The sequence below is a fragment of the Loxodonta africana genome, chromosome 11 (genome assembly GCF_030014295.1).
Source record: "Loxodonta africana isolate mLoxAfr1 chromosome 11, mLoxAfr1.hap2, whole genome shotgun sequence".
NCBI lineage: Eukaryota > Metazoa > Chordata > Mammalia > Proboscidea > Elephantidae > Loxodonta > Loxodonta africana.
The window spans coordinates 77095358-77115196 of record NC_087352.1 but is presented as its reverse complement, the minus strand read 5'-3'; the positions used below and the strand labels follow the sequence as shown (position 1 = coordinate 77115196).

The 19839-nt window shown below is 38.4% G+C and overlaps 1 protein-coding gene across 1 annotated transcript in view; it reads left to right on the top strand.

Annotated features, from left to right (window-relative positions):
• DSG4 (desmoglein 4) overlaps positions 1-19839 on the top strand; it is a 55137-nt gene that overhangs the window by 33039 nt on the left and 2259 nt on the right. The window contains exons 9-15 of the mRNA XM_064294628.1: positions 10342-10613; positions 11981-12120; positions 14574-14801; positions 15908-16213; positions 17665-17804; positions 17956-18019; positions 19302-19510. Coding sequence (XP_064150698.1) covers positions 10342-10613; positions 11981-12120; positions 14574-14801; positions 15908-16213; positions 17665-17804; positions 17956-18019; positions 19302-19510 — 1359 coding nt within the window. The remainder of the gene's footprint in view (positions 1-10341; positions 10614-11980; positions 12121-14573; positions 14802-15907; positions 16214-17664; positions 17805-17955; positions 18020-19301; positions 19511-19839) is intronic.

The window sequence follows — 19839 nt, the reverse complement described above, 5'->3', positions numbered from 1 at the left end:
TCAAGAACAGATTTGACGTGTTGAACACTAATGACTGAAGACCAGACGGGTTGTGAATGACATCAAGGACATCATATGCAAAGAAAGCAAGAAGTCACTGAAAAGACAGGAAAGAAAGAAAAGACCAAGATGGATGTCAGAAGTGACTCTGAAACTTGCTCTCGAAAGTCGAGCAGCTAAAGCAAAAGGAAGAAATGATGAAGTAAAAGAATTGAACAGAAGATTTCAAAGGGCAGCTCAAGAAGACAAAGTAAAGTATTATAATGACATGTGCAAAGAGCTGGAGATAGAAAACCAAAAGGGAAGAACAAGCTGAAAGAACTGAAGAAAAAATTCAAGCCTCGAGTTGCAATATTGTAGGATTCTATAGGGAAAATACTAAATGACGCAGGAAGCATCAAAAGAAGATGGAAGGAATACACAGAGTAATTATACCAAAAAGAATTAGTCAATGTTCAACCACTTCAAGAGGTAGCATCTGATCAGGAACTGATGGTACTGAAGAAAGAAATCCAAGCTGCACTGAATGCACTGGGGAAAAACAATGCTCCAGGAATTAACGGAATTATCAGCTGAGATGTTTCAATGAACAGATGCAGCACTGGAAGTGCTCACTGGTCTGTGTCAAGAAATATGGAAGACAGCTTCCTGGCCAACCAACTGGAAGAGACTCATATTTATGCCTATTCCCAAGAAAGGTGATCCAACCAAATGTGGACATTATCCAACAGTATCATTAATATCACTCACAAGCAAAATTTTGCTGAAGATCATTCAAAAACGGCTGCAGAAGTATATCGACGGGGAACTGCCAGAAATTTGGGCTGGATTCAGGAGAGGATGTGGAACCTGGGATATCATTGCTGATGTCAGATGGATCCTGGCTGAAAGCAGAGAATACCAGAAGGGTGTTTAACTGTGTTTCGCTGACTATGCAAAGGCATTCGACTATGTGGATCATAACAAGTTATGAATAACATTGGGAAGAATGGGAATTTCAGAACACTGAATTGTACCATGAGGAACCTGTACATAGATCAAGAGGCAGTTGTTTGGACGGAACAAGGGGATACTGATTAGTTTAAAGTCAGGAAAGGTGTGCATCAGGGTTGTATCCTTTCACCATACCTATTCAATCTGTATGCTGAGCAAATAATTTGAGAAGCTGAACTATATGAAGAAGAACAAGGCATTAGGACTGGACAAAGACTCATTAACAACCTATGTTATGCAGACAACATAACCTTGCTTGCTGAAAGTGAAGAGGGCTTGAAACACTTAATAATGAAGATCAAAGACCACAGCCTTCAATGTGGATTACACCTCAACATAAAGAAAACAAAAATCCTCATAACCCGACCAATAAGCAACATAATGATAAATGGGGAAAAGATTGAATTTGTCAAGGATTTCATTTTACTAGGATTCACAATCAACACCTGTCATGAATTGAATTGTGTTCCCCCAAAAATATGTGTCAACTTGATTAGGCCATGATTCCCAGTATTCTATGTTTGTCTTCCATTATGTGATTGTAGTTTTATGTTAAAGAGGATTAGGGTGAGATTGTAATGCCACTTTTACACAGGTCACATCTCTGATCCAATGTAAAGGGAGTTTCCCTGCGGCGTGGTCTGCACCACCTTTTGTCTCTTAAGAAGTAAAAGGAAAGAGAAGCAAGCAGAGAATGGGGACCTTATACAACCAAGAAGGCAGTACCTGGAACAGAGTGCGTCCTTTGGACCCAGAGTCCCCACGCCTGAGAAGCTCTTCGACCAGGGGAAGATTAGGGACAAAGACCTTCCTCCAGAGCCAATAAAGAGAGGAAAAAAAGGCTCCCCCTGGACCTGACACTCTGAATTTGGTCTTGTAACCTACTAGACTGTGACAGAATAAATTTCTCTTTGTTAAAGCCATCCACTTGTGGTATTTCTGTTATAGCAGTACTGGAAATCAAGAAATCAAAAGATGCATTGCACTGGGTAAATCTGCTGCAAAGAATCTCTTCAACACTTTAAAGAGGCCATGGTATTTTCAATCTCATCATATGCATGTGAAAGCTGGACAACGAATAAGGAAGACCAAAGAAGAACTGACACCTTTGAATTGTGGTGTTAGTGAAGAATATTGAAAATTCCATGGACTGCCAAAAGAGCAAACAAATCTGTCTTGGAAGAAGTACAACCAGCATGCTCCTTAGAAGCAAAGAGGGCGAGACTGTGTCTTACATACTTTGGATATATTGTCAGGAGGGATCAGTCCTTAGAGAAGGACATCATGCTTGGTAAAGCACAGGCTCAGATGAAAAGAGGAAGGCTCTCAACGAGGTGGGTTGACACAGTGGCTGCAAGAATGGGCTCAAGCATAACAATGATTGTAAGGATGGCACAGGACCAGGCAGGGTTTTGTTCTGTTGTGCATAGGGTCACTATGAGTCAGAACTGACTCAATGGTACTTAACAATGACAACAACTGAAGTGAGAAAATGTGAACCATGTCCAGGGCAAGGAGAGCAAACCTGTGGGCTATAACAGGATTTCCATGTAGGAAAACAATGAGATGCAAGAAGAAACACGTTGAGTTTGACCAGTCTGCTGAGAACCCTGAATATAGGACTAGCGGGTTTTGATTTTCTCCTATAAGTTAATTTTTCTTTAGCTACTTTATGCTTTTTCTTCATGGGCTACAATAATACCTAAATATATTTACAAATTGGAAACAAGTAAAACTGTAAACCAGTAAGATTCAAGTTAACATTAATGCAATGAAGGAATTACTAACTTTTCTCAAACAAAATTACGACAAACAATATAGCTCATGGACACACACTGAAATTGACACTCATGTATTTAGTTTGACGCACACACAGTGAATTGTGATTATTTAATTTGGTTACTCCCTCACATGTCTGTCAGTTTGTCTTCATGGAGGCTTGCGTGTTGCTGTGATGCTGGAAGTTATGCAGCCAGTATTCAAATACCAGCAGGGTTACCCATAGTGGACAGGTTTCAGCAGAGCTTCCAGACTAAGATGTCTAGGAAGAAGGACCTGGAGGTCTACCTCTGAAAAGGATCAGCCAGTGAAAACCTTATGAATAGTAGCAAACTTTGTCTGATATAGTGCCAGAAGATGAGCCCCTCAGGTTGGGCGGCACTCAAAAGATGACTGGGAAGAGCTGCCTCCTCAAAGAAGAGTTGATTTTAATGGTGTGGATGGAGTTAAGCTGATGTGACACAACTCAAAATGAGAAGAAACAGGTGCCAACGTCCATTAATAATCACAGTAACGCACAAGCTACCACAGTAAGAAATTGACAAATGCATGGTGGAAGAGCTGCCTCCTAAAAGAAGAGTCCACCTTAATGACATAGATTCCATTGCAGCGACCCTATAGGACAAAGTAGAACTGCCCCATGGAGTTTTCAAGGAGTGCCTGGTGGATTCGAACTGCCACCCTTTTGGTTAGCAGATGTAGTGCTTAACCACTATGCCAGCAGGGTTTCCAAAGACATGGTTGGAGTGTCAGGACCTCTATTTGCTGAGGTGGCATGACTCAAAATGAGAAGAAACAGGTGTCAACATCCATTAATAATCAGAACCTGGAATGTACGAAGTACAAATCTAGGAAAACAGAAATCATCAAAAATGAAATGGAACACATAAACATCAATACCCTAGGTATTAGTGAGCTGAAATGGACTGGTATTGGCCATTTTGAATCTGACAATCATAAGGTCTACTATGCTGGGAATGACAATTTGAAGAGGAGTGGCATCATCAAAAAGAACATTTCAAGATCTGCCCTGAAGTACAACCTGACAGTGATAGGATAATATCCATATGCCTACAAAGAAGACCAGTTAATACAGCTATAAATCAAATTTGACATGTTGAGCACTAATGACTGAAGACTAGGCAAATTGTGGAATGACATCAAGGACCTCATTCATACATGAAGAAAGCAAGAGGTCATTAAAAAGACATGAAAGAAAGAAAAGACCAAAATGGATGTCAGAGGAGACTATGAAAATTGCTCTCAAACATTGAGCAGCTAAAGCAAATGGAAGAAATGATGAAGTAAAAGAGCTGAACAGAAGATTTCAAAGGGCAGCTTGAGAAGACAAAGTATTATAATGACATGTGCAAAGGCCCAGAGTTAGAAAACCAAAAAGGAAGAACAAGTTCAGCATTTCTCAAGCTGAAAGAGCTGAAGAAAAAATTCAAGCCTCAAGTTGCAATACTGAAGGATTCTATGGGGAAAATATAAAACAACATGGAAACATCAAAAGAATATGGAAGGAATACACAAAGTCAGTATACCAAAAAGAATTGGTCGAAGTTCAACCATTTCAGGAGGTGGCATATGATAAAGAACCAATGGTACTGCAGGAAGAGGTCCAAGCTGCTCTGAAGGCATTGGTGAAAAATGAGGCTCCAGGAACTGATGGAACATCAACGGAGATGTTTCAACAGACAGACACAGCACTGGAAGTGCTCACTAGTCTATGCCAAGAAATTTGGAAGACAGCTACCTGGCCAACTGACTGCAAGAGGTCCAGATTTATGCCTGTTCCAAAGAAAGATGATCCAATCAAATGTGGAAATTATCAAACAATATCATTAATATCACATGCAAGTAAAATTTTGCTGAAGATCATTCAAAAGCAGCTGCAGCAATACGTCGACAGGGAACTCTCAGAAATTCAAACTGGATTCAGAAGAGGACATGGAACCAGGGATATCATTGCTGATGTCAGATGGATCTTGGCTGAAGAGAATACCAGGAAGATGTTTACCTGTGTTTTATTGACTATGCAAAGGGACTCGACTGTGTGGACCATAACAAATTATGGATAATATTTCAAAGAATGGGAATTCCATAACACTTAAATGTGCTCATGAGAAACCTGTACCTAGATCGAGAAGCAGCTGTTCGAACAGAACAATGGGATACTGAGTAGTTTAAAGTAAGGAAAGGTGTGTGGCACAGTTATCCTTTCACCATACCTATTCAATCTATATGCAGAGCAAATAAACCGAGAAGCCAGGCTATAGGAAGAAAGACAGGGAGCCAGGATTGGAGGAAGATTCATTAACAACCTTATGCTGATGATACAACCTTGCTTGCTGAAAGAGAAGAAGACTTGAAGCACTTACTGATGAAGATCAAAGACTACAGCCTTTAGTATGAATTACACATCAACATAAAAAAAAAAACCAAACCCAGTGCCATCAAGTTGATTCCGACTCACAGCAACCCTATAGGACATGGTAGAACTGTCCCACAGAGTTTCCAAGGAGCGCCTGGCAGATTCGAACTGCCAACCTTTTGGTTAGCAGCCGTAGCACTTAACCGCTACGCCACCAGGGTTTCTCAACATAAAGAAAACAAAAATCCTCACAAATGAACCAGTAAACAACCTCACGAGAAATGGAGGAAAGATTGAAGTTGCCAAGCATTTCATTTTACTTGGATCCACAATCAACACCCATGGAAGCAGCAGGCAAGAAATAAAAAGATAAAAAACTTCTATAAAATGTTAAAAAGCAAAGATGCCACCTTGAAGACTAAGGTGCACCTGACCCAAGCCATGTTGTTTTCAATAGCCTCATATGCATGTGAAAGCTGGGCAATGAATAAAGAGGACGGAAAAAGCATTGATGTATTTCAAATATGGTGTTGGTGAAGAATATTGAATTTACCATGGACTGCCAAAAGAATGAACAAACCTATCTTGGAAGAAGTAGAGCTAGAATGCTCCTTAGAAACAATGTAAGTGAGGTTGTGTCTCACATACTTTGGACATGTTATCAGGAAGGATCAATCCCTGGAGAATGGCATCATGCTTGGTAACAAAGGGGTCAGGGAAAAAAAGGAAGACCCTCAATGAGATGGAAGGCCACAGAGCTGCAACAATGGGCTCAAGCATAACAATGACTGTGAGGATGGTACAGGACCGGGCACCATTTCCTTCTGTTATACATAGGGTCACTATGAGTTGGAACCAACTCAAAGGCACTAAACAACAACAATTTGATTACTATTTTTCTCTATTCAAACCTTTTAGCCTTCATATATTGAGTCAGCTGTTCTCAACTGTGTGGAGCAATTAAAAGTATTACTATTTGCCACCAAAAAACAAACATGAGCATTGAAATCATGCAGTATACTAATTTTTGTGGTGGTTGTCAAAATTATGGAAAATATATATATATACTTTTTAAGATTGTCATTCAAATGAAAATACAAAATTTCAAAATTCGTAAAGATAACACAAGGACTCCAAGCATATACACTGAACTTTCAATTTGAGAAACATTGCTATGGGTCAGGAACTAGCAAACTTGGCCCACAGGTCGAATCTGGTCTGCCATCTGTTTTTATAAATAAAGTTTTATTGGAACCCAGCCACATATGTTTGTTTATGTATTTTCTATGGCTGCTATCACACCCCAAGTCCAGAGCTGCATATTTGCAACAGAGACAATATATGGTCCACAAAGACTAATATATGTACTATCTGGCCCTTTACAGAAAAAAAAAAATTGTCAATTCTTAATTATAGACCAGGAAAAGCATTGGGATATTAAGAATAACAGTAACATTGTGAGCTCAGCTCTGGGAAAACTAAAGTTGTGAAAACAACTATTATATTAATCAAGTCCTGAGGTACTAAGGATATGATCTAAAGTGATAGCAGTAAAAATGGAAAGGAAGGAATGAATATAAGAGCCATTGCCTAATGCAGCATGGATAGGAAGAAAGGGACAAGAAGTCACCTACCACCATATCATATTCTGAATACTCAGTCAAGTTTTTATTCCAGGAACCAGAATTTTTTTTCAATCTTGCATTTTCATTAAAACTCAAAAACTAGAAGCATCATACAATCCTTATCAATCTTCTTACCAGTTTAATCATTGAGCTTTACATCTTACCGTGTAATATATAACTGTTCTCCTTTGTGATCTGCTTCCCAAACAACTAAAGTAGTAAGACCTTTGCACATAAACAACTTGATCTAAATATCTTTGTATCCCTAGTTCCTGACACAATATCCAGAATGTAATACAGACTCACAAAACTTTGAGAGTGGTATTGGTGATGACGATTACCTGAAACTAACAGCATAGATATCACCCAGATGGGAGACACAGACTCAGCTTGATGATATAATACATAATTTCTACATAAAATTGTAAAAACGAAAGAAGTTACAATGCAAGGAATGCACTATCTATGACTTATATGTGTCCTCTCTGATAGCTAAGAGTTTTTTAAAGGTATACTTACTATATTGGGGGGCAGGGAGGAACGACTGGAATATCAATTTCATGAAAAATTGGTTAAGGTAATACCTGATGTTTTTAGACAACCTATCTGTATTTTTTGCTGGATGACAACTTTTCAAGTCTCTTAAAAAAGCAGGAAAAAAATATATATGTTTAAAAACACCAAAAGATGTAGAAAATCTATTTAAAGTCCTAAAGTACATTAGCAGATAGCAAAAAGAACTCTTTGTTTTAGAGAATATATGCTTAATATCCTTAGGTTTGGCATTTTCAACAGCTAGTGGTCAGGGAAGCATTCCAAACCCATTTAGAATGATGTCACTAACGTCCCTTTGCATCATCTCCATTCTCATTCAAGCCACCATTCATTCATTTAGCCTTGTGGGAACTGGCCTCTCAATAACAGACTTTTGGCTAAGCTTTACATAACCCTTTTCTTAGCTTGAGGACATTACAAATAATTCACAATTCAACCAAAATTTATTGAGAATTGCTACTATGTACCATATAAATTTTTTATTTATACCAGGAATATGAAGGTGAATGAGACATGGTCCCTGTTCTCAAGAAACTTGTATCCTAACAGGAGAGAATTTTTGAGAACAATCAGAATTCTCTGTGATTTTCAATAACAAAATCCTTTTAGTATTTATGGATCAATGTGTATGGAAATACTAATAAAGCAGTCACTGACTAACTAGTGTGCTCTAGGCTTTACACATATCTAACTCTCCCAATATTGGGAAGAAAATATTGTGATTCCTTTTTTTCAGAAAGTGAGACTGGAAATCCAAGGGGAAAATTAACTTGTCTAAGTTCACCCAGATGGCAAATGTCAAAGACAAGATTTAACCCAAATCTCTGTGGCTCCGAAGTTATACATAACTGCTACCTCCAGCGCATCACCATGTAATCCTGAAAAAAAAAGACTGGCAAAACAGGTTTTACCAAGGAACAAGCAACCTGAGATTTTTCCCTTTGAATCTGTTCACCTCCGAAAGCTCCTTCCCCATCTCTGTGTGCTTTCGTGGTCTCCAGACACGTTTGTGCCAGAAAACGCCCCTTCTTGGAAAGCAGTACATATACACCCTGGCGGATATTTGACCATTTGCTCTGCAATAGAAAAATGGCCATCTCCAAGCCAGTATGTACTCCTTTTGAATGGAGACTTCTAAATTCCCGTTTCATTCTTAGTTCTAAAATAACGAATGCCCCCTAGAATTAGCAGTGGCTCATTAAATTAAGCAAAAAAAAACTGGATATAAGGATTTAACAGCTTAGCTTCTACACTAAAATTTACTGAAGAAAAAGACCAGTCAGAAGCAAAATCCACTTCTGAAGGGGTCGTCTTCATCGCCAGTCCCTTCCTGAGCCTCACACCAGAGCCTAACACACACCTGCACACCCTTTTTAACTGTTCTTCTGTCATGCCTTAAACTGAGTCTTCCAGCCTCTCTATTCTACCTCCAAGCAGAAACACTGTGGTAAACGATGGTTTTTGTTGCTTTTTGTATGCCTCCGACCTCTGGGTGCAATCAGAAAATCCTTGATAATGGGTTCCACTTGCAAAGGAATGGATGACTTTCTGCCTTTCCTCTATCTACTCTTTATTTTTCTCCCTGTAGGAGGGAAGATCCCTACAGACTGACCCTCGACCAATTTCTTTTCTCTAGATTCTGTGAATTTCTGTAATTTATGTAATTTTAGACACATATTAATATATTTTCATCACACGCTCTTCAAGAGGAAGAGAGCTGTCCTGACAAACAGAAAACACGTTTGTGTATATGCGCAAGAAAACCCTAAGAGATGTCTCTAATTATAAGAATGGATCGTTTCATGTTTTGCATTTGTTTGAACATAGACTTTTAATAGAATGGAATTCTAGAAAACGAAAATAAGATGTAGAAGAGGGATCTCATCATTGAAAATTCATTTTAACCTATATTCAGCCTTGTGCTAGGCATTACATGGACCAGGGTGGAGAACAGATATACAAAAGAAATAGAAATCCTGAATCTCAAGGATTTTAGCTAAAATGCAAGTCAGGCACGTTGAACCAGCCCCAAACAAGGAACTGAATGAATTCCTAAGAATTTTTCTATCTTGTCAGCGCTTCTGAAGAATTTGGCTCTGAAACTACAAAAACGTCCATGAAGTCATGGAATTTCCCTGGGAAGCAGGGATTTGGCTTAGTCGTGCTGACAACACTCATATCTTAAACTTCTTTTGTTGATAAATGCGTGTCAAGTGGTGCTTCCATTAGCTTCCAGATTGCTTCTAAATAGACATTGCCCAGTACTCAGTTTTTTACAACTGCTTCTATACTTGTGTCTTTTCATGTCACCACATCAATCATTCTGAATTAAAAGATTCTACTCATCTTTCATCCAAAGAACTCATTTCAAAGGTGACTTCTCCCTGAGAGTGATGTTTATTTATTTGAATGTGTCATGTGAAGGAGTCTTCTTGTCCACCGGACCCAGCACAATTAAATTATAGTTTATAGGGCCGACTGTAATAGTCATGAATTCTCCTTCAGAAGTTGTTTGCATCATTTCAAAAAATAATTACAGGCCCACTTAGATCATATATATTGACTCCTTTATTCTGCTGATTATACTTTTAAGAGATTCTCAGATGTGAATTCTATAAGGAAAATCTGGGTACTATTTACTTATTCATTTCATAATTGTGAACTCTTTTATTTCATTCTAAGTTTATTTTTTATATTTACTAAACACTTCATTTGGAAAGAAGTACCATTTTTCATTTCAGGGTTTTATATAAGAAATTGAAGTTGAATTCAATTCAAAGTCATAGACTTAAATGACATACACCTGGTTATAGCAAAAGATAAAGAGAATAATACGTCTTAAAATAACTAATGCAGAAATAAAAAAAAATTTATGAATTCAAAAACTGAGTTGCACAGTTCCTGGACTTTATCCTTGTGTTTTACTTGCTTATCATGGCTTCTTATGCTATGAAAAGAGAGTCGTTTCCTGTTTTAGAATTGTTTGTTTGTTTGCTTTTTTAATCATTTCAGGCCCTGGATTATGAACAAATGCCTAGTATTCATCTTAGTATTGGGGTTAAAAACCGGGCTGAATTTCACCACTCGGTTGCCTCTCAATTCCAAATGCACGCAACTCCTGTGAGGATCCAGGTTGTTAATGTGAGAGAAGGGCCTGTGTTTCATCCAAACTCTATGACCTTCAGTGTGCGAGACGGAACAAGAGGAGATTCCTTATTGAATTACATGCTTGGCACATATACAGCCATAGATTTGGACACAGGAAATCCTGCAACAAATGTCAGGTATTGCAAATACTCTGGTTTATGATAGTGTGACAAAGCAAACTTCTGTTCAGTGTTAATTCTTGTAGTGTGTACTAATGCATATGGGTTGTAAGACTTCGGGATTTGGGTTTTCCTTTTCTTATTTGCTTGTTTATGTGTTTTAGAAGACTTTCATGGCATTCGCATTTTCTTAAAATTTTAATAGTGTTTTAGAGGCTGTGAGAGCTCCAACTGGTTAGTAAGAACAATTTTGTCTGGGGAGCAATTATAAGATCAAAGGGCCACCTATAGCTACCCTGTGAATCTCTTTGATCTTTTGTGGCCATCTATGGCATCCTTGACCTGGGCTGATTAAGTCCCATTGTAAACAGTAAGATATCATAAAAGATGAGTCACTACTTATTTCCTTAAAGCCTGTGTTATCTATGACTTTGGGGCTAATTTCAACCCTCTGATTCACCTAATCTGATTCACCTAAAAGGGTAGAGAGGAAAAAAAAAAAAAAAAAGACAATGGAAGAAGCTAAAATACAGATGTTTCACAGATATTTTGAGCATAAAGACAGAACTGGAGATAGAAAGGTAGGTATTTAGGGCACTAGGACACAGATTATACATGAATTAGATCTATATAAGATATTTTGGGAAATAACTATGGTGAACTATACAGGTGTTCTCTATAGCCTTCCCTTCTCTCTACCTCTTCTTTTGTTCGCAGTATCTTTGGAATGAACAAAGCCTATTGACTTATAAATGACTTTGATATAAGAGTTTTAATTATTTAATCAGCTAACAACTTAACAGGCTTAACAAGGATTATTAAGTCAGTCAGTATGGAATGGTGGAAAAAGATATGTTAGCTAAATCATGCTGAAGACCTGAAATGGTACCTGGTATAGAGACCAGGTCTTCTTTCATTAAGGCGAAGCACTGTAAGTCCATCATAGGCAACAAGACCCATAAAGACAAGCTGAACAGAGGCTACCGCAGGCCCTGAACAGGCAAACCACGGGGCGCTCAGAAACCAATATGCCTTAAAATCTAGGAGAGACAAACTAAGTACACCACATACGAAAATGAATAAAGGATATTCCTTCAATATTGTGATGATTTAAGAAACAAAGCTGAAATAAACTCATACATTTTATTAGCAATTATAGTAAGAGCTAAAAGAATAAGAACGATGAAATTTTAAAACCATTTTGTGAACCTGTATTTATATATATATAAATTTATATATATATATATATACAGTTATAAGCCAAGACAATTATCACATAAAGCATGAAAACACATCTACAAGTTCAACATACTGTAGCTCTTATGTGGTTTAAAATGACCAACTTTCACAAAAGCATAATGACAAACTTATTTATTTCAAAACAGATATATCACAGGGCGTGATGCAGGCAGCTGGTTAAAAGTTGATTCAAGGACTGGTGAAATACAATTTTCTAGAGAATTTGACAAGAAGTCAAAATACATTACCAATGGGATATACACAGCAGAGATCTTGGCTATAGATGGTAAGAAAACTTATTTTCAGTATTTTTAAAAAATTATTATTGTATTAAATATTATAAATATTATTGCAGTATTGGTATTAAATTGACTCACATAAAATATTACATTTGGTGGTGTCAGCAAGATTTATAGAGAGTTCTAAATATCTTTGATCAAGAACCGAATTCAATACATTTATAACCATAGTTTACACTTAAGGCATAATTTATTTTACCTACTTCTAACAGAAGAATTGCGTGTGGCTTACAACAAAATTACTGTAAAGCATAAAATTAAAATATATGTATAAAAATGCAGTTTCTGTTTACTACCTCATCTCCTGAGTATGGCTGATCCGACTTGGAGAGTTATGTTAGGAATGTTTACTTATATAGTAAAGGCTGCAGAGTGCTCAAAGGTCATTTGGGGATGGCCTGGGGGAAAGGCAGTATAGATATTTTAGAGCCGCTAAAACAGAGCTCACGGAGGCCTGAGTGAGTGTTGGTTGATAAGACACATTGTGTAGACAAAGATGATAATGGTACAAGGAAGCACAAGGTTATTCCAAATATAAGATCCAAATTCAGTGCAAATTATAAAATGCACGGAATTGATTTGTAATTGAGCCACTTTTCACATGGAAAAATCTATTCAGCATTCTTTTGTAATTCAGCATTCTTCCCGAGGAGTAGCAACAGGAATTTGTTTATTTATCAGTAGTTAATGATTCCCCAGGCAATGCCTGGAAAAACTGCAACCACAGAACAAAACAACAGAGAAAGGTCAGTAACCAGGAAGGAAGGGGACAAAATAGGTATCTCGGATACATACCTAATATAAAATAGATAATACAGGTTTGCAGTAAATTTATAGAGGAGTTTTTTGGTAGCCAAACAAAGAAAAGGATATAATGGGTGGCTTCAAATTTAAACAAAACAAAAACAAGATAACGCCCAAGCAGTTACACTCTTTACATTTTGGTCTTCATCCTCTGGGTGTAACTTCAATAACTGCTTCAGTTACATAACCATTTACCCCAACACCCATGATGCTTTAGTGATTAAGACAGCTGATTTATATTATCAGTATTCTGCAAGGCCTGTTCGTAAAATGGGTTCTAACCACATTTATCACAGCCTGTATTTGTGTATTAGTTATACATGAATATCTTTAAAAACCAGTATAAAAGCTAGTCATTTAGAGTGAATAAAAAGGAAAGGGGAAACACTTTCAAAATGAACTGAAAGAAAACTAAAATCAAGGGTAACTGCTTATTCACCTGGGCACAGTATCTGCCTGGCACAGAGCCATCTGAATGGTCAGGTAAGTTTGATCAAGAATGCACGGCCACCAGCTGAAGAGGCGGAGAAATACATACAGCAAACGCCACTGGGAAGCAGACGCTGGAAGTAAGCAACAGCCTATGGTTCTGGCTGCCACATCGCAAGGCCATGAAGAAGCTGCAGAGGATCAGAGAATGACAAATAAAATAATCCATGGGATAATCTGATGTCTCCCTCATGACAGACTAAATGAAATAAACGCTTTAGCTTAGAAAGCCAAATGCTGAATAGAGTATAAGGACCAAATGTACAAAATCACGTAGGCTATGGAGAGGCTCTTGGTTTATTATCATTCAGTTACTTAAATGACTCCACCATTGAGGCATGTAGAAATGCTCTTTAAAAGGAGTGTATTGATTTTTTTTAAATGACATGATAAAGTAACCTAGAGATAATAATGTTCTAGGTAACAGATTTAAAAAAACAAGCAGACAAACAAAGGAAACAACAAACAAACAAAGCTTACTCAAAGTAAATCAAAATAGTAAAAATGTGGACAATAAGCCAGGACTCCTAATTGTGGTCCTGTGACCCTTCTAACAAACTATACTAACCCAGCATTTGTTTCAAATGAATTAAGAGGAAAAAATCTAATAGATTTATATTTGTTTTCAGAAAAAGTACCATTCCAGGGAGAAATGGCATCTAATGGAGGGAATTAAAATAAACAGTGAAAACAGGAAAAAATACATAATCAATTATTTAATTTCAATGAGCTTCATGAACAGAAGGCTTGAAGCTAGTCTGAAATCCTAAATATGGGGACAGAGTGGGAATAGAGAACACTAAATCTTCTCTGAGAAAAACGTTCAGTTTTGCCTCTTAGGATGCATAGGAGTTAGCAGAGTGAAAATGGGGATGAAAGACATCTTATTTTAGAAAGAGTGAATGGAATGGGCAAGGGTCCTGAGTTAGGAAAAGGCTGTTCAAAGAACTAAGAAGCAAGTATGGCTGGAACACAGCTATCAAAGACAAGAGTAGCTTTAGGCAGTTGAAGAAGTAGGGAATCTATCCTCGCTATCTCAGAAGTCATTCATACTATTCCTATGTGCTATGGCAGCATCATGGAATATGAGAGCGAATTTTCTCCCCGACAGCATTTACCTCAACATGCATGATGCTTTCTGTTTCAGATGGCTCTGGGAAAACAGCTACAGGAACCATATGTATTGAGGTTCCTGATATCAACGAATACTGTCCAGTCATTTTTACTGAAGGTGGAACCATCTGCATTGCCTCTCCATCGGTCCTTATTTTTGCACGAGGCATTGACAACCATTCTTATGGGTCTCCTTTCACTTTCTGTGTTGCTGACTGGCCACCAGGGACAGCTGACTTATGGGATATTAGATCCATAAATGGTAAGTGGAATGTAAACTTGCTCATAATTTAAGTCCAAAAGCAAAAGGATCATCAAAATAATTAGTAAATTAATTAATAATACTTCCTAACTCTGTTTCCATGTATTTTTCTATCTATCCATCAAATGAAAAAATTTTTTAAATTCACATATATATACTTAGGATATAGAAGCCTAAGGCTAATGGAGATATGTTAAGCACTCGGCTGCTAACTGAAAGGTCGGCAGTTCAAAGCCACCAGCTGCTCAGAGGCAGAAAGATGTGGCAGTCTTCTTCTGTAAAGATTACATCTTGGAAACCCTGTGGGGCAGTTCTGCTCTGTCCTAGAAGGTGGTTATGAGTTGGAATCAACTCGACGCAGTGGATTTGAAAGTTTTCTTACGCTTAGAGTATTAGGGAAACTTTTGAACTGAAATAAAAATCCAAATCGTTCATCGATACTGCAATTACAAATAATAGTATGTAAATAGTTTTTTAAATATCAGTTTGTCCATCATTTTATACAGGTAAGTGCTGAAACAATATTTGGTCAGTTTGAATCAGGACCACTTGACTAACTCATCAAATGTCAAAATTCACTATTTTGAATAATTTCAGGCAAGTCATTTAAATGTCCCTAAAACTCAGATATCCTATAAATATATTTCACATTTTTTACTCACTTAGGAGCACATAGATCAATGAAATTGCACCACCTAGGCTACTAACTGAAAGGCTGGTGGTTCAAATCCACCCAAAGGTCCCTCGAAACTGAAAGGTCATAGTCATTGACAACTCTGTGGAGTACAATTCTATTTTGACAGACACGGTGTCTCGATGAGTTGAAATGAACTAAATGGCAACTAGTATTTTTGTTTGTTTTTGTTCTGTTTTGTTCCTACTGTTGTTTTAGAAATAAGAAACAGACTCCCTGCCTGTTTCCTGGAAATAACAATGGATCAAGAAGGCAGCACTGAATAATTCAATATAAATGTTAAGGAAAAAGAGTACCAGGCAATCTGTTTAATGGAGCATTAAAAAGCAGGCCCTAAACTAGTCTAATGTGGTAGAGAGGTCACCCCCCAAGGAAGTTTAATTTATTTTCTGTTCCCTTTCTTCCTTTTTAGCTACCTCTGCAATCCTTACGGCTGTGCAGCCTTTATTTCCCCGACTTTACTATATCCCGATCATAGTGAAGGACATCTATAACAGAGCGTGCGAATCGGCACACACTGTGCAGTTAGACGCCTGCGAATGTGACAGCAACCACATGTGCCTTTACCCTAGTACCACCAGCATATACACCGGGGACATCGGCACCATTACCAGTGACGTATACTGGTCTGTCACTGACGACCGAATTGGGGAATCAAATGTTGGTCTCGGTCCCACAGGGATTGGCATGATCATTTTGGGCCTCTTACTGCTGCTCCGTAAGTACCTGATTAAAATCCTTCTTTTCTGCAGACTCACTGAGATAGCTAGGTTTAACTGGCCATTCCTTTTTGATATCTATAGCAATTTTTGTGTGCCTTTGACTGTTTTTTTTTTTTTTAAATAAACAGTGGAGCTGATAAAGCCATACACTTATTCAGTGATGATAACTAAGAAGGCCTAGGGGTTAGTAAGGGTCAAAAAGTTGGGAAACGCACACAAATCACCAAGTATAATATGGTAAAGCATAAAATAAATCCTATAATGAAAATTTCAGCAAAGGTCTATGAGAGCAGAGGCAGAAACAATTATCTCAAGCTGGGAAGGTTGGGAAAGTCTTTATGAAAGAAGTAGCTTTTGAGCTGGGTCCAGAAAGGTGAGGATATTCTTAGAAAAAGTATAGGTATGGGGAAACCCAGAAGACAATCTGGGGCAAAGGAACAGCACAAACATAAGCAGAGGAGAGGTATGGAAGGGAACAGAACACTCAGGAAGTGAAGAGCACAAGGTGAGACTGGAAACGTAGGCTGCAACCCATCCTGGAGGAATGGGCATGATATGCCAACTGGTCTGGGCTTCAGTCAACAGGCAATGAAGAGTCAGTGGGGACTTGTGAGCACGGGTGACATGCTCACTCTGGTATAGTTGGAAACAGAAAGAACAGCCTACAGGAGGGACTTGACCTCCTCTAGGTTCTTGATAGAATTCATTGGGTGGCACAAATGGTTAAGTGCTTGATTACTGACAAAGGTTTGTAGTTCAAACCTACCCTGAGGTGCCTCATAAGAAAGGCCTGGCAATCTGCTTCCAGAAGGTCACGGCTCTGAAAACCCTATGGAGCGCAGTTCTACTCTGCAACACATGGGATTGCCATGAGTCAAAATCAACGCCTCAGCAACAGGTTTTGTTTTTGATTTGGGCTCCTCATGAGCATCTTAAGTAGAACAATGGTCATAACATTATGACCAAAAAAATTGTTAATCTAGGCCCCTGAACAAAAATTTCAAAAAGGTGTCCTCCTGTCTCTGTACCATGTAGATTCTCATAGGAGAGGTACTTCATGCATTTTAGGTCTCCCCTGTGAGTCTTAGATTTTGTGGGAATCAAAAACTGGGTTCTAAAATAAAGATGATTAAACTCTTTCAGCTGTGTTGTTAATATGGTTTAATGTGGATGAGTGCAAACTAAAATATCATCATTTCAAGGTATAAAAAAAATAACTGACTTTTTTGCCAGGCTGCTTTTTAAAACAACCTGTGAGTTTTCAAGGCTATTCAAAGATCATGAGTGATCCTCAAAATGATATTGGAGATATTTTTCCAAAACATGCCCCTACAGCAACTGAGTGGAGGTGTCAATGTGCCTTTCAGTCAGTCAGTAGTTCTCAACCCTGGCTGCATATTAGAATCAGTCAGAGGTCTTAACTCTGCCTTATCCCTTTCTTGGTCAGTGGCACCCCTTTTGCTGCTCATGTGTTGCTGCAAACGAAGACAGCCAGAAGGGCTGGGAACGAGGTTTGCTCCTGTGCCAGAAGGGGGAGAAGGAGTGATGCAGTCCTGGAGAATAGAAGGGGCGCATCCAGAAGACAGGGTGAGTAGACTGATGCTTTCCAGGGAAACACAGTGTTTCAATGGGAACTCAGCATGCCTTGACAAATTTACATTGCACAAAATAAGCAGATGTCAAATTTTAAATGTTTAACATAAAGCATTTATTTAAAAACAATTTTTTTTCTTTTCAGGATGTCTCAAATATATGCGTACCAATGACAGCCTCTAATACTCAGGATCGTATAGATTCTTCTGGTTAGTGGACGCCAAAATCTGTTTTTCTTTTTAAAACTTGCAAAATCATTCAACAAAACCAACCTCACGAAAAAGTGCTTTATAGAAAAACAATATATCCAGTAGTTTTCTCGGATAATAGAATAATCAAAGGAAAAGTTGCATGTTTGAAGGTGGTACTTTGTTTTTCTATCTTAAACTATACACAGTGAAGTATGGTATAGCAATTAAGAGGGAAAATTCTGGAACCAGAGTGCTTGGGTTTGAGTCCCAGCTCTGCCACTTACTAGTAATAACTCCTTGGGCCTCAAATTCCTTATCTTTGAAAGTGAACTAAGGATAGTACCTCCTTCAAAGGATTGTTGTAAGGACTGAATGTGTGTGTGTTAGTGTGTGTGTGAGTGTGTGTGTATTCATTGCACAATATATACATTAGAATAGTGCCTGGCACAGAGTGTTACTTAAGGATACTGTAGCTATTACTAGTAATACAAGCTTCACGAAAAAAGGAAAAAAAAGGTGAAGGAGAAAGAAAAGAAGAAGAGGAGGAGGAGAAGGGAGAGGAAGAGGAGAAGGAGGAAAAGAAACAAGTATATTTTCCTAATAATACACTGAAGAGCATTTCTTAAATTCACACACGCATTCACTTCGCCAGTCCTATACTCTCCTAACTTACCAGTCCATTCCCATCTAAGAAAACAGGAAAACCCCCAGCTACTGGTCAGAGGTTGAACACAGTAGAGAGGCTGCCAGTTCTAGGGCAGACATAAGATTTCTTGATGATGGTTCCTTAGTCTCCCAAGGCTGACCCTTCCAATGCAAAGAGTGTAAGGTGAATGAATATTCCTAAAAAAGGCCAGCTCTCCATCCCAGTGCCCAGGTGAACGAGGACCGAGTTTCGGGTACAAGCACATCACTGGTCTTGCTTTGAAGGGTCCCGTGTGAGTACAACCCCTCTCCAATGGGCCTTGGGTAGCTTGTCAGAGATAACAATAGAAGGAACACACTGGTCCCAGCTACTCTTCTCAAGTTTTACGCCTTTAGGTCTAGGAGAGAATTTTGCACAAATAGGAAAAGGCAAAGCCCTATAGCTGACTCCCTTAGTATCATTTACTTACATTTTCTTCATCCCCAAGCCTGGAGATTACAGGTTTACTTTGTATCACTAGTTGCCTAGCTTTCCAGTACCTACTCTGTGTTGTGTTATGGTGGTGGTACACTGCAGATAGCATCTGGCAAAGGTTTTATGGATGAACAATGGAGACAACTCAAGCACTAGTACATGAAAACCCTCTCTTTTCAGAAATCTACACTAACACCTATGCGGGCGGAGGAACAGTTGAAGGGGGTGTATCAGGAGTGGAACTCAACACAGGTCTGGGAACAGCTGCTGGCCTCGTTGGGGGAGGCGCCGCGGAAGCAACGAGGAAGAGGAGTTCAACAATAGGAACCCTGCGGGAATATGCAGAGTCAGGCGTGAACATGGCTTTCTTGGACAGCTATTTCTCTGAGGTAATCCCTTACACACAATTATGCATAAAGTAGCCTTGAGACTGCAAAATAATAATAATGGCAGTTAAGCTTCTTTGAGGCTATATCCGGCTATTCTTAATTCTATCCAAATCCTGCATAAAAAAATGTTTCACTCTTCCTTAAAATACACAAAGTCGACTTGCAGCAGCATTCTTTTCCAGACCCAGATATTACGCTCACTTTTATTCAATTGACATAACACGTCATAACACTATAAAAAGGGCTAGAATCTCTTATCATTCTCCACTTTCCTTTGTTCATTTTTCTGTCTTCTGTTTCCTTTAATTTCTCCACCTTATTTTCCATAG